At 32.5% G+C, this 15,293-nt stretch overlaps 1 protein-coding gene across 1 annotated transcript; it reads right to left on the bottom strand.

The window, feature by feature from the left end:
- Window positions 1-2,756: 2,756 nt before the first annotated feature.
- LOC108332131 (protein LEO1 homolog) lies at window positions 2,757-7,567 on the bottom strand. The gene is made up of 11 exons (XM_052877183.1): window positions 7,237-7,567; window positions 6,807-7,144; window positions 6,181-6,325; window positions 5,886-6,071; window positions 5,455-5,631; window positions 4,752-4,883; window positions 4,497-4,676; window positions 4,288-4,419; window positions 4,070-4,174; window positions 3,735-3,977; window positions 2,757-3,169 (listed from the first exon to the last, which is right to left on the bottom strand). Exons 1-11 carry the CDS (start codon window positions 7,357-7,359, stop codon window positions 3,035-3,037), a joined length of 1,896 nt encoding a protein of 631 aa, XP_052733143.1. The 5' UTR covers window positions 7,360-7,567; the 3' UTR covers window positions 2,757-3,034.
- Window positions 7,568-15,293: the final 7,726 nt, after the last annotated feature.

Here is a 15,293-nt window from a genome sequence, read left to right as displayed (position 1 = left end):
AAATTAAATAAAAAGAAAAGAAACATTTGAAATTTAGTGTACCTAAATTCTCTTAAAAGTAATGAAATTTATGATTGAAAAATATTATTGGACACTTAATTTTTTACATTTATCTGAAAATATCTTTTTATTTTTTTTCCTTTTTAAAAATACAAAAATTTATATTTTTATAATTATTTTTTATTTATCTGTGTCCGTAAAAGTATGTCATGTTAACCTTGATTAACGTAGACAAATTCTCATGCAAAGGAAATCACGTATTCAGAAGGCTTATTGGATTTTGTAATGAAAAGGTATAGGAACAGATTCCAAAGGATTTTAAAATTACATTCCAACGTTAGTGGAATAAATCGCTTACATAAATTTGTCCACCTTTTAAAATCGGAGATGTGCGTGACGAAAACACTCATCCACATCAACAAAAGTGTCATTAAACATCCAAAACCATTTACTTTCAAAAATAAAATTATACTATATAATGAAATATTTTAAATTCCAAAAATCAAATTAACAGATATTTATTTACGTTTAGACATATTAAAATCGTAACATAACAGTAACTAAACTTCGATCATCACCAATGAATTTATCATTTAATAAAATCAGGTTGGTATTTGGATATATACATATGGAAGAACACGTTGTTTTCTAGTCTCCTTCTAGAAGTTGGCATTTGAATTTATACATATGGAAGAACACATTGTTTTCTAGTCTCCTTCTAGAAGTTGGTATTTGAATATATACATATGGAAGACCAATTGTTTTCTAGTCTCTCCTAGAACCTGAGTGTGTATGTTTTTAATGCATATTTTTATCAAGGAAAACGATATTTTAATAACTTCTATTTGACAATTTTTTTAGGTGGTTAGATTTTTTCAAATAGGTTTTTTTTGTTTGTTATATTTCGATCTTTAAATATAAAAATTAGTGTAATTGAATCTGTGTTGCTAAATTGAATTAATGGAGTTAAAATCAAGTTGATTTCATTAAATTACTTGGTAGATGGAAGGCATGTTACATAGAATATGATACATTAAATAATTAAAGAAATAAGTTTCTCATTTGAAATTGATAATCACGAAATTAGGGTTCTAACATTCCAAATTGAAAATACATTCATTGAGAGACAGCTAAATTAGAATTGACAAGGATCGAAATTGGAGAGGGATTGAGCGAGGTTCTTCGTATTGGTGTTTATGTTGTTTTAGGGATTAAGCGAGGTTTTTGTTGTATTGTCATAGTGGATTTAGGCAAGGTGGCCTTTGCATTTTGGATTTCATGCCAACAGGAGTTCGCTGAAAGAGATCTCTACAATTGTTGCTACGATGAAGTAGGCGTGATTTTTTCTCTTGTAAAAATTAGGGTTTCACGTTTTGGTGGCTTGTGGGATATTGCGATGGTGGTGACATGAAGCAGCTCGATCTGTGTCTTAGTTTTCTACGATTTGGGATTAGGGATTGTGATTTAGGGTTCATGATTTCTTTGGTTGCATGTTCCATGTAGTTCGCAATTTGGGAAGATGAGATGTAGGTGGTCCGTGGCTTAACTGAGTTTGCTACTGGTTTTTGGAGATTTAATAGCGTGAGACTACATTACGCGAGAGAAGAACAGGTTCTTTGTTTCACGATGACTATCATGATTTGTCCATGGTGATCCACGGTGGTGCGAAGATGACATGATGTCGAACACTCTATGAATACTAAATTCATTGCATCTCTAATCTCGAACCCTATCTAATTTCATTCCCAATTTGGTTTTCAAAAACCCTAATTTTTTCATTCCTAAATTCAATTTTCACAGCTTAATTTTAAAATGTTTAACGACAAAGACCCAACTAAAACAAAAAAAAAATAGAAAAACCTATTTAAAGACTATCAAAATGATTAAATATCTTTTTTACAATATCATGTGTGTCAAGTGTCTTTATTACGTATAATATTTTTTGTAAAAAATAAAAAGCTGACCAAGAGGGCAAAATTAATCCTCTTTTTATTCCTCCACCACGGTCGCCGTTTTGTTATTGGTCTCCAGAGGTATTGAAAACTTGTTTGATCTTATTTAATGTATCACCATTGTCGTCTTCCTTCCTTTTTTTGGTGTCTTGTCTTCCACTTTGTATGTTCTGCTTTTTGGGTGTTCTGCTTTCGTTATTTTGAAAAAACTTGTTTCAAAAGCCTTAATTTTGTGGATTTGAAAAACTTGTTTAGAAACCTTAATTTTGTGGATTTATGTTGGTATTGGTCGTCGGATGTATGTTTATATTTGTTCCTTATTTTCTTAGTTGTCCCGCAGTTGATGTACTTTTTCTCTTTTTGATTTGTGGTTTTGAACATTTTTCCTGTTATCCATTTACAGCCTTTTTTGTTTTAAAAAATTATTCAAACGGACCAATGACACCTGACATTATAAAAAAAAATTCAAATAGAAGTTGTTAAAATATTTTTCCTTCCCTTTTGATTTGTGATTTTAGACATTTTTCTTTTGTCCATTTACAGCTTTTTTTGTTTTAAAAAATTATTCAAACGGACCAAAGACAACAGACATTGTCAAAAATTTGCCAAATAGAAGTTGTTAAAATATAGTTTTCCTTTTATCAAAAGAAAATATAAAGTCGCAAATTAATTTCACGGTTCAATGAGAAAGTAAGAAGGGAAGGGGCGCCCCGTTTCCATTACCTGCCCTAGGGCGAAAGGTTTGCGAACGGAAAATACAGAGAACAAACTTATTTACACTGATCTTTTTTAAAACCATTATCAAGAGATTCAATTACTATATCAATATATCAGGCTCTGCTTTATGTATACAAGGATGAAATATTAATTTTACAGCTATTTAAGGAAAAATATTGAGTCATATCAGCCTCTAAGCTGCAGTCTTACGCACACCCTTCGCTGGAAGGGCACTGCAAGATTCATTTGTGAGATTAAAATAATTATTACAAATTCAACAATCCTACATAGATGATCCGTAGTATTGTAATAAAATTCTAGAGACTAAGAATACTAACCGTGAAAATCTGGCATAAGGAAGTTCATTATTCCTCATCACTATCATACACAACTGCCATCCGTCGATGGGTGGTTGTTTTCTTTGGAGGAGACTCTTCATCTGATTCAAATCCCTTCCTCTTGGCACTGCCTCTAAACTCCTTACTCTTTTGCTTTGGTTCCTGCAACAAAACATCCAACTAGTTTTAAAACCACGGCATAACAATAGAATACTATCCTTATTTCCACCTAAATTTATGAGACATAAAATAAGAGTACAACAATTAAGGAACACTAAGAGAAAACAAAAAAATAGGGGAATAAGGATAATCAAAACGTTGTTGAAACATGTTGGGTGTTTTGAAAATGTCGTGGGATTTCATCCACAGTTGTGACAACTGACAATAAGAGAGAAGTCCATAAGGATATAATATCTGACAAACAATGCTTCATCATCTTATGAACTTTCACCCTACCCACAAGATGTACAAGCACACAGAGGACACACGTACAACAGTCTTATAAACAAAAATATAAATATCTTCACATTACAAACCAGTGCATAAAATGGAAACATTATAAACGAGGAAGATTTAAAAACAACGAAACTGCATGAACTAATCACATGTAATATACCTTCTTATCAACAGTTAAGGAGGGCTGATAAGAACCAATCTAAAACTAAATATCTACGGACCTACAGCCAAAAATTTAAATATGTATTATTTTTAATAAAATATGCAGTACCTCCTCATCTGACGCATCATTAACTTGTTCTGCCTCTTCATAGTGATCTTCCTCTTCTTCATCGTCCTCATACTCTGGTTCAGTATCCTCATCCCTCTTGCGTGGAGGTGGCCTCTCATTTTCCTCTTCCTCGGTTTCGTACTCAGACTCCTCTCTCTCATCATCCTGGTAACCGACTGGATTTCGAGAGGACTTAGCAGGTGGGAAAAAAGACTTGCGAGGGATGTCTCTAGGTCCCTGTGACTAAATTCCAAAAAAATAAAAAAACCCTCATCAATGACAAATGCCAAAACAATCAATATAAAAACAAATTTCCGCAGACTGAGAAACGATACCTTTTTAGCATTCATAATTCGTTTCTCTGCTCGGGCTTCCACTTCCAAATCATCCTCAAAGCGGCGCTGAGAGCGACTTGAATCATAGTACTCTGCTTCGTCCTCCTGAAGGAAAGAACAATGAGTAAATAATGAAACTGTCATAGTTTTATGTACCCAGATATGCTTACAGAAAATTACAGGAGATACGTGACCAAAAGAAAAACAGACTTTTATACCTCATCCAATGCATCCTCTAAAAACCCAGGAGAAAGTTGCCGCCTCCTATCCACAGCTGGAGTATACTTCCGGCTCACCTTCTCACGCTTTCGGTTAAGAAGCACATTAGCCCTAATATTTTGACTTTCAGCCTACAAAAGATATATAGAAATTAGATGATGGTACCCAAGAGACATTTAGCACGTAATTATTGAATTATTAATTATACCTTCTCTTTTTCCTCTTTTTCCCTCTCAGGATCAATGTCAGTAATGCAGTTTTTAACCTTGTAAACCTTCTTATGCCTTGAGTCAACAAGGGCAGTCAACAGCCGATGAGAATTTGAAGACAAGGAAGATGGCATAAACCTCATTTTCCTCAATAACCTTCCTTGTGATTGAAGGATTCCCTGAAGCATGTAAACACAGACAATTAGGGGAAAATGGTAACTCATCAAGACATTCAAAGGAATAACGAAATTCACCTTTCCGTGTCTAAGGAAAAGATGTGCTTGATCATGCTGTGCATCTTGCACTGATATGTCAAGAACTTCATTCCCAATTAAAAGCTGTAGGCTGCCATCAGACCATCTCACAAAGCGGGCATTGCTTTCATACTACAGTAATAGAAAATCCATGATACATTTTTTGTAAACAATTACATTCTGCAACCTGATCATGAATGACAAATCATCATAACACTAACCCACCTGGTTTTCTACAAAGTTAAAGGGTAAACATAATTGAACATGGAGCATTTTATTCCTATTTAGTACTAATGAATTTATTGAAGTACTTCCTCGCCCTCACATATCCTTAAAATATTATAAACTTCCTTAACAGATTACCAATCTACTAAGTTCAAAAGAATCATGTCCATTCATGCACATCAAAACTAAATCAGATTCTCTCAACCAAAAGGCAGATTTATCGACAGAAGACACAGTAGACTCCAGAACCTTAAAAGAATACATTTGGCCATTGTATCCTGAATCCATCCCAATATTAACCTCAAAATTCAAAATCAAATATTTTATGATATAATTAGGAGAGTAAAAGGTAGTAGAAACGAATACAAATGATGTAAAAGCAGTTAAGAAGTTACACACAAGAACATCAGAATCTTCTTCACACCAGTCATTTAAATTTGACCGAAATTATAATTGATAACGGTATACAATTACTTACAGATGCTGTGCCATCAGGATTTCTAGCAGTCCTCCAACGTACAATATTATTCTCCAACCGTATTCGCTTTCTGGCTCCAGATTCATCAGTTACAAAAGTATCCTCTTCCACATATGTTTTAGGATCAAATGGTTTAGGGTCGACACCCATAATATTGGAAACTTTAATCATGTTCGTCTGCCAAGAGAGAGAGAGATTAAAATACAATTGTCTGAATAATGAAATTCAACATATCTTACCAGAATGCACGTCCTTATAATTCATCTATACACAAAACCTGAGAGATTTTACGTATTAAAACGTATTCGTGATGACCTTGTTATCATAAAACGTATTCATCAGCCACCAAGTTAAAAGCTTTAAAATTAAAATATGAAATAAAAATAAAGGGTTCTCACTCGAATAAATAAACTTATTAATTAGAAGCAAACCTTGTCTGGAACAGCTGGAGGAGGTCGTAATGGAACTTCCAATTCTAAAGGGGGGCCAAGTGGCTTCTCTTTAGTTTTTATCTCAAAGTTTTCCTCCTCTGATTCATACTGATGACCTTCATCAGCAAGCATATCTTCTGGTCTCAGGTTCTTTCCGTAGCTTCCTTCCTCCTCCACAGGATATCTCTGGGGCAGGAAACCAATAATATCGTCAATTCTCAAAATTAAGGCAATTCACAGATAAAGGAAAATAATCATTATTGACACCAATGTCACTATTGGCACCTTCACTCACATTTGAATCTTGTTCAATGTCCTGCTGAACAGCATACCCCATTTCCTCTTCTTCATCATCATCAAAATCACCAAATACATCACGAATTTCAGGGGCCGAATGCAAGTCACGAGTCTCGTCTTCTTTTTCATCTCTGGGCGACACACTACATTTATAAAAAAAAAAAAGATAAACTATCAGTCTTAATGTCATGCAGCAGTTATAAAACAATTGGCAAGATTAGTTCTTTGACGTTTGATCTTTTAATTTCATTTAATGTTTCACTTCGGTCCTCCAACTTCCTTTTTGTTTAAATTTGGTCCTCTAATTAAGCGCTGTAAAACAAGTTCATCCTTTCAGTTAGAAAATGTTAAATGTAGTTAGTAGAGAGGATGAATTTGTCAACCGGTACTAAGTTAGATGATCAAATTAGGGGGGGCGCTAGAATCCAAAAATTGAAAAATTATAATAATTAAGCACAAAAAGTCTTGGGTCATCAGTAATTCCCTGTGTTCTATCCTATGCCCTAATCAATGAAACATGTTTCAATATGCATGACAACACTGATAAAGGAAAACATAAACGAGTCCACAAATATCAACATACTTCAGCTACATTTGTCCACATTTTTCCGTGAAACATTATACCTGGGGCTTCTAGCTTCGTCGACTTCTTCCTCCTCATCGTCGTGCTGATCGTAATGATTCTCCTCCGACCTTTCAGATCCGCTCTCAACGACGTCATCGCGGCGCTTACTCGTGACGCCACGCTGGCTATAGCCGTCATCTTTGGCTTCACTATCCGAGTCTCTTCCCTCACTTTCCTCTCTCTCTCCAACTTCCACCTCCTGCGAGCTCTGCTCCCTCTCGCCCTCGCTTTCGCGATCATGTTCTCCTTCTCCGTCTCCGTCGCTCTCGATTTCCACCTCCCCCTGGCCCTCCACCTCGCCCTCTCCCTCCTGCTGCCCCATTCCCTCTCCCTCGTCCTGAAAAAACAATACGCCAAAACGTGGAAAAATGGTTAGGGTAGGGATCCAAACGCGTTGCAAGGAAAACGAGTGTGAAATTGGGGGCGTACGGAGGGGTAATTGAGTTGGGGATTCGATTCGTGCTCGGAATCGACGTCGAGCTCTTCCTCCTCCTCGGACTGGTCGCCGAAGAGGTTCTGCATCATCTGGTGGCGCTTCTCCTCACCTCCCATGGCTTCCGAGAGAAGAAACCCTAGCACGAATGGTTTTTTATTGAACCGCTTCAACTGGGAACCTGCGTTTGTTTGTTCTTGTGCTGTGCTCGTGAAAGGCACCGGATCAGTCGCGTTTGTGGTGTCGATGATGCGATTCCATGCTTATTTAGTGGTAATGGCTGGTCTCATCCCAAATACCAGGAGTGGGGAACTGCACTATTAAAAATTTGCAGTAAATTAAAAATACAAAATGTTTGAATTGAACTGATCCCAGATCAATTGAATTATTTTTTTATTTATTAAATTACATTGTAATATAAACTGAATTGAATTGCTTGTAACTTAACCTCTTTTCGAATTACTTTTGAATTAAATTGTTATACGAATTTTATTAATTTTGAATTCAACTGTAACAATTTTGTAATTAAAAAACAAAACAATAGTATTTATCTACCTCATTTATAATGTAGATTTTTCTACAAATAACAAAATTAAAAAGTTAAGTTAGATCAAAAATTGAAACAATCAAATTGAACAAAATGTCAAAACAAACCAGGATAGAAATTGAGTTAAATTCGGTTGAAATTCACATAATCAAAACTTAGTCAAGTCAATCCCAACTTAAAATTAACCGAATTAGGTTAGGAAAATCACAGACAAAACTCAATCAAATTGGTTCGGTCGAAATTTGATTGAGTCAACCTCGGTCAAAAATCAAAAAAATTCGATTGGAACTACTACAGTCAAAATTTGTTCGATTCAGTCTTAACCGAAAATTGATCGAATATGATTGAGGACTAGTGCTGTCAAAACGGGTAATCTTGCCCACCACAAGTTCGTCACTTAGTGAGTCAACCCAACCGGCTCATTTATTAGCGAGCTAAAACAATTAGGGTGTTACTCCCTCCACCACCACACAATGTTGTATGCACCTCCCCATTCCTTTTCTACCCTTCATTAATATTTAAACGGATGTCAACATCCGACATCAGTTTAAAGGACAAACAAATGCATATACATTTGCATTATATATCAAACTGCTACATAGCCAAAATAATTAGTAATAAAAACTTACTACAAATGGATATATATCTGCAGTAGGAGAAGTCGACGACAATGGAGTTCTCGACAGACACAAGCACAAAAAGGTACCCTTCATAAACAGACACAAGCACAAAAAGTGGCATGCACCTGTTAATGGCATGCATCTGTTAGGTGAGCCAGCAACCATTGTTTTCAGTATCCAACCATTGTTATAAATGAGAATTAATGTTACTAGGTGAGAATCACATGTCCCACATTTTTGTATCCAAGGCTTGACAGTGTCGGGGAGGTGTAGGGTATTTTTGGAATTAAAAAAATAATGGGGAGGTGGAGGGAGTTTTTGGGGTGGTGGAGGGAGCAACACCCAAACAATTATAACCTGACTCGATCCATCACGGGTTGATGATTAAACGGGTTGACTTACTAGTTTACTTAATTATAATTTTTTTTCAAATATAAAAAGATTATTATTTTTTAATTCAAATCTAAATAAATTTCACTCTAAAATCATGTTAAACTCCAAAAGACAATTCAAAATATAATATATATATATATATATATATATATATATATATGTCAAACAATACAAATGTAATCCAAAAGCAAACACAAAATGCAAACAAATAAGTTTCTAGAATTGATCATTTTTGTGTCACTTATCCCTTTATAATATTAGAGTCTTAAATAGATAAATCCATAATATTTTTCTCTCTTGGAAACATATTTTTCTTTATCTCTACCTACAACACAATAAAAAAGTGTTAACTAATAATATTAAAACATAAATTAATAAACAATTAAATTAAATTAGGTGGGTTGTGACCCAACCCAGCTCACCACGGGTTCAACCCGGGTGAGATGGGTTCTAAGTGAGCCGGGTTGAAAATTGACCTATATAAAAAAATGACATTCTTTTCAAATCCAACTCGGCCCGAACCCATGGTGGGTCAGGTTGACCAGTGGGTTCTGGCCCATTTTTACAGTACTAGCTAGGACGATCATGACCAAAACTTAGTCAAGTTGGTCCCAATCGAAATTGGTCAAATTTAACTAAGTCGACACTGGTTGAAATCAGCAGAATTCGTCTAGGATGACCACCAATGGTCGAGATGGTGCCGATCAGAAATTGATCAAATTTGGCTGAATCAATCCAACCAAAAAATTAGTCGAATTCGGTCAAGTCGGACATAGTCCAAACTCAGTCAAATTAGTCCCAATCGAAATTCAACTAAGTCAACCCTTGTCGAAAATCGGCCGATTACAAGAAATTCGACTTAGTCGACTCTTACCAAAAATCGGCCGAATACGAAAAGTCAACTCCGACAAAAATCGATAGAATTGATCGAGTCAACCGACCAAAGTTTGATCTAATACAATAAATTTAGAGACTGTCAAATAAATAAAAAAATATGAAAAAAATAGTTTTAAATTAATAAATAATTAACTAAACTATAATTTTAGATGTTCAGTTTTCCTAAAACTAAATTATAAAATGATATAATTCAGTTTTTATTATAAATAGTTCAGTATTTTTTTTCTTTGATAATTGAGTTTAGTTAATTTTGTCATTCCTACTAAAACCTACCTCACGGGCTTTGAGATGAAAAACTAACCTAAATTAAAACAACCTATTATTTTCATGTTACTTTATTTTTATCACTAAATTTGTTTTAATTACAGTAAGTAAATTAAGAAATTAAAAATAAATATTATATTTATAATTATATATAAAAAAGGTTATACTATATTTTAGTGCTTTGTTAATTTTTTTCAATTTTATCTTCTTAATGATTATATTTTAAATTTAAATAATTATTCATAATAAAAAAAATTCAATTTTATAATTTTAGTAAATAATTATTTAATTCAAATAATTATTTTTTACAAATAAAAAATTATTTACTTTTTTTTATCATTAGTAACTTCTTTAGAAATTTAAATAATTATTTTCATAACACAAAAATATTTACATAATATTATTTATAATATTTTTTTATTTTAATAACTAAAATTTATTTAATATATAGTTATAACTATACATCTATAATGATATATCTATAATTATATATATATATATATATATATATATATTATTTTTTCAATTTTACCATTTTAATTACAATTTTTAAAACTTAAATAATTTATAAATATTCAAACTATGCATACACACCGGTGAAATAGGGTCTGTGTTTACGCTAGTTTTAAATGATGGGATAAATATGATTTAAAATAAGAAACATTAAAATAAGAAATATTAATTTTGACATGTATAATTTTAACTTTTCCATAAATATTATTTTAAATATTTTACTATTTTGTTTGTTTTAGTTATTATTGAGAAAGTTCATAAAAAGACCTTCATTTTTCAATTTTTTTATTTTATTTTCAAATGCAATTTTTGTTACTACATTTTTAACGTGTTTTGTAATTTTGAATTTAAACTTGGTTACCATATACCTTAAATTTAATTTTTTTGTTGACCATATCAATCTGAAATTTAGAAAAAAAAAATAATTTCTTATTGTTAAATATTTATTGCATAGTGCATTATTTATATAAGCACCTTTGGAATAAGCTCTACTACCATATATAAGTTTTGTATGTCATAAATCGAAATCAATTCCTAAATTTAATAATAACAATAGCAAAGTCCATTCCTTAAAGGTACTAGACATCCTCTCTTCATTCTTCCATTTCAATCACCATCCTCAAGATACAATCCTGGACAACATAAAATCTGTCAATAAACTGAGTCATGCAGTTTAATTCATCAAAGTTGTGATATTGAAATCATATTACATTTCAAGCTAGGCAATAAAGAACACTGGTTAATTTTAATGTTTTATTGAGCACCATCATTCCTTCTTTAGCAACAAAAGTTTGTTTTCCATTTAAAAGCCCTAATGGACATTCAAAGACATTTCTCTCATCAGTTGAGTATTCTAGCTCTCCTATCATATGACGAGAAGCACTTGTATTGATAATCCATTGAGTAGAATTACGCTTACCAACTAGCTTTTCAATAACGTCTAATTGACATTATTTAAGAGATTCACCAATGTTCACCATTGCTCGTTGTTCAGCCCATCATGAACAAAAATGTCAACATTTGTTATTGCTTTAGTCACTATACCAAATCCTCTAAGAACTAATGTCTTTCCTTGTTAGATTTTCCTTAACTACTACCTCATTTAGTATCTCGAGGAAGTTGTCCCCACAACTTAGGATAACCAATTAACTGAAAGCACTTCTCAAAGTCATGTCTTGGATTATTACAATTGTTGCATATTATGTTTCGATCCTTGCTTCTCATCCTCCCATGATTTATTCCTACACTTTGCACAACAAAGCTCATAATCTCATTGGATTCCTCCTTGCCCCAAGTAATAGTTTTCACACGTTCTTCTTGAACTAAGATTGAATAGATCTTGGGCAAGTATGTTGGATCTGACAATCCTATAAGTAGTCTCATCGAGACCCATGACAAAGTGATGAATTTCTCCTCTTCACGCTTCTTTTTTAGTTTGTATCCAAGGCCACAGATGTATCTGCCACACGCACATGCAAATGTCTGTTGATGGTTGGCCAAATCCTCCCATAACTTCAACTTGTAGTAATATGCAACGATGGTCATTCCTTTTTGTCAATCAGATCCACTTTAAGTTATTGCATATGTTAAACATTCCTTAATATTTGTCCACAAGTCCTTCGCTACCTCCATGTATGGCATCATTGAACGTAGTTTAGGTTCAATGGTGTTCATTGTCCATGACACCAACAATGACTTATTTGTCCATCAATCTTCAAGATTTGATGATTTTTTTTTTTGTAATTGTTTGATTGTTTCATCTTTGAACCCAAACTTTTTCCTTGTTCTCAACGCAATTCTCAGAGGTTAAGCTCATTCATCATAATTCCCCCTTCATTTGAACATACATCAAGAGACTTTGTGGGTGTTCTACAACAATTATGTCACAAGGTGAGATTGTCTTTCTCACCTTGACTTCCTCAGTCATGTTGGTACTATCAGAGAAATCTCTGGTACAATGTAGAAGAATTTGCTATGTAATTCTTACCTCCTTTATTATTGACCAAGACTCAATATATATACAAACTTTACATAAATAACTATCTTAATCTACGCTAATTACACAACAACTATTCCTAAATAGAACTTTGCTAGATTATCACAATTATAACATATATTATAATTGTAGAGAATATCAGAGAGTATAAAAAGCTATTAAGGAATATCTCAATATGGATATTCTAGAGTAAATGATTATAACCAACAATGATATAGTAAGAATGACAAAGAACACAAATTTAAGTAAGGGTTAAATTTAATTGTGAAAATGACTAAACGGAATGAAAAGGAATGAAGGACAAAAAGGGAATGAAAGAAGTTGCACCACTTGTTGAAGCAAAATGTAATTGCATGCTTATGTAAGCAAATTTATATTTCAATTTCTAAAATCATATAGGATCTTGAATTACATTATTTTTACAAATTCTCATATACATAAATATGAAGGAACAAAGAACTTACATAAATCCATTACAAAGTTCTTTTAATCAATGCTTTCTTTTCTCTTACTTCTCTTATATGACTTCTTGATGATATAGAAATTAATTGGATAGGAAGTCTCCTTCTTTCAAAGTCATTGTTTCCCTATCTTTTTAACAATGTAACCCCTTTATAGAAGTAAAATTGACTATCTTTTATGATATTTTACCAACTTTAATAAAATACAAAAATGCCCTTTTGAAGTGAGAAAAGATGGATTAATTTTAATAACTCTAAAATAATCCTTATAACTTTAATACATTTATATTTTAATAATGATCACATTAAAATCGTTACATCAAAGTTAATCTTTAAATTACATGAATCAAATATTAAATTAATATAATTTAACATCCTCCCACTTAGTTCATGTGATGACTTGAAGATTTAATACTAAACTTTAAGTGTGCATCATTCATTAGAATTATCAAGTCATCATCCTTTATATGAATTGAAATGATCAGATCATGGTGGGCAAAAGTCATGAATGATAAGATTCCTTCCATATATCACATAATCAAACCAACTCAACATAACTTTAATTAATTTTATGACTTCCATGTCTTTAAAAGAAACCTAACATGTTACCACAATCAATAATACATCTATATAACTTAATATGGATAATAATAAAATAAGTAGAAACATAACTTTAATTGAATTTGTAAGTGTCATGACAATACACACATATAATTATACATATGTATATGGATAAATAGCATCATCATGTTAATATTTACTTATCCATAATGCTCATACTTTCAACATGGCCAATACACACATATAATTCTTATTTGTGAGATTAGTTGTAAAACATGGAACTCTTGTGTAATTTTGTGTTATTAATGACATATGTTTTTCCAATTCATGTTAGTATTTAATTTCCATGCTTAATGTTTAATGTGGATTGTTCTCATGCTTGATTTGTGATTCTTAAGGTGTTGGGAAACATTTTTATAATCTAGACTTGAAATTGAATGCCTAATGGATGCTTATATCTAGGAATAATACTTGATTAATTAGTAATCTTAAACTATTGAACTTAATGCATTGTTGCTTGTTGAGGATTCAAGGAATTAAAACTTGATAAGTTATCAAAGACTTAAAGTCACTAAGGGTAATATTTGAGTATGCGTGTGAGTTGATTTTGACTTTAATATGGAATTGAAATGTTTGTGAATGAATGAGAGTGAAATGGATGAACTCTAGTCTTAACAAATTGTAAATTTGATAAAAATACAAAAAAGTTTCTAATGTTTTTGTTATCTTTATGTCTAATTAAGTTGTGAATTGTGAGAGTTATCAAGTGTTGCACGAAATCCTCGGGAGAGAACGATATTTATCACTTGCTATGCTGCAACCGATGCACTTGTCGTTGGTTTTGTAGCCAACACAACTTTCCAGTGATCCATTCTAGTTACTTTGATATTGGCCTAACATTCCAGCAACAAAATTGACATCTGACCGAGTACAATTTTGAGCATACATCAAACTCCAAACCACAGACGCATAAGGAATGAACTCCATGGCCTTTCGTTTCAAATCATTTTTGGGACATTGCATTTGACTAAACTTGTCCCCTTTTTGAATTGGAACTACTCCAAGAGAGCATTTTTTTTTTCATTTTGAATATCTTTAACACTTTGTTAATATAGCCTATTTGAGACAAACTTAACAATCATTGTGATCTATCACGAATCACATAAGATGCCTCATTCGTGTCTTTCATTTTAAAGTTGCTAGAGAGAAATTTATTACATCATCTAACATACCAATATTATTAGCAACAAGAATAATGTTGTCAACATATAGAACCAACATAACAAGCTTGCTCCTCTGGTCTTTATGTATATACACTGGTCAATGATGTTCTCTACAAACCATATGAAGTTATGGTATCATTAAATTTTAGATACCATTGTCAGGAAGTTTGTTTCAATCCATGTATTGATTTCTTCAATTTACACACCAAAATTTCTTTTCCTATTATTGGGAAACCTTCTGGTTGATCCATATAAACTTTCTCTTCTAAGTCACCATTCAGAAACGTGGTCTTTACATTCATTTAATGAAGCTCTAAATCATAATGAGCCACTAAAACCAAAACAACTCTCAAAGAGTCCTTCTTAGAAACAAGAGAGAATGTCTCTTTGTGGTCGATGTCATCCTTTTAAGTGAAACCTTTGGTGACTAATATAGTTTTATACCTTTCAATATTGCCTTTCGAGTCAAGTTTAGTCTTAAGAAACCATTTACAACCAACTTTTTTTGAACCCTTAGGCAATTCAACTAGATCATACTTTATTGTCATCCATTGATTTCAATTCTTCTTTCATAGCAT

This window comes from Vigna angularis, chromosome 4 (genome assembly GCF_016808095.1).
Source record: "Vigna angularis cultivar LongXiaoDou No.4 chromosome 4, ASM1680809v1, whole genome shotgun sequence".
In the NCBI taxonomy this organism is placed as follows: domain Eukaryota; kingdom Viridiplantae; phylum Streptophyta; class Magnoliopsida; order Fabales; family Fabaceae; genus Vigna; species Vigna angularis.
Note: the sequence above shows the minus strand (reverse complement) of the source record. Positions and strands in the feature narration are given on the sequence as shown.

What these genes read in the sequence shown, in the direction of transcription:
- LOC108332131 (XM_052877183.1), bottom strand. Translation starts at nt 7,359, where the DNA reads ATGGGAGGTGAGGAGAAGCGCCACCAGATGATGCAGAACCTCTTCGGC. An exon ending in ACATTGAACAAGATTCAAAT is followed by an intron (nt 6,072 to 6,180) that starts GTGAGTGAAGGT and finishes TTCCTGCCCCAG; the next exon opens with AGATATCCTGTGGAGGAGGA. An exon ending in CTCCAGCTGTTCCAGACAAG is followed by an intron (nt 5,632 to 5,885) that starts GTTTGCTTCTAA and finishes CTCTCTTGGCAG; the next exon opens with ACGAACATGATTAAAGTTTC.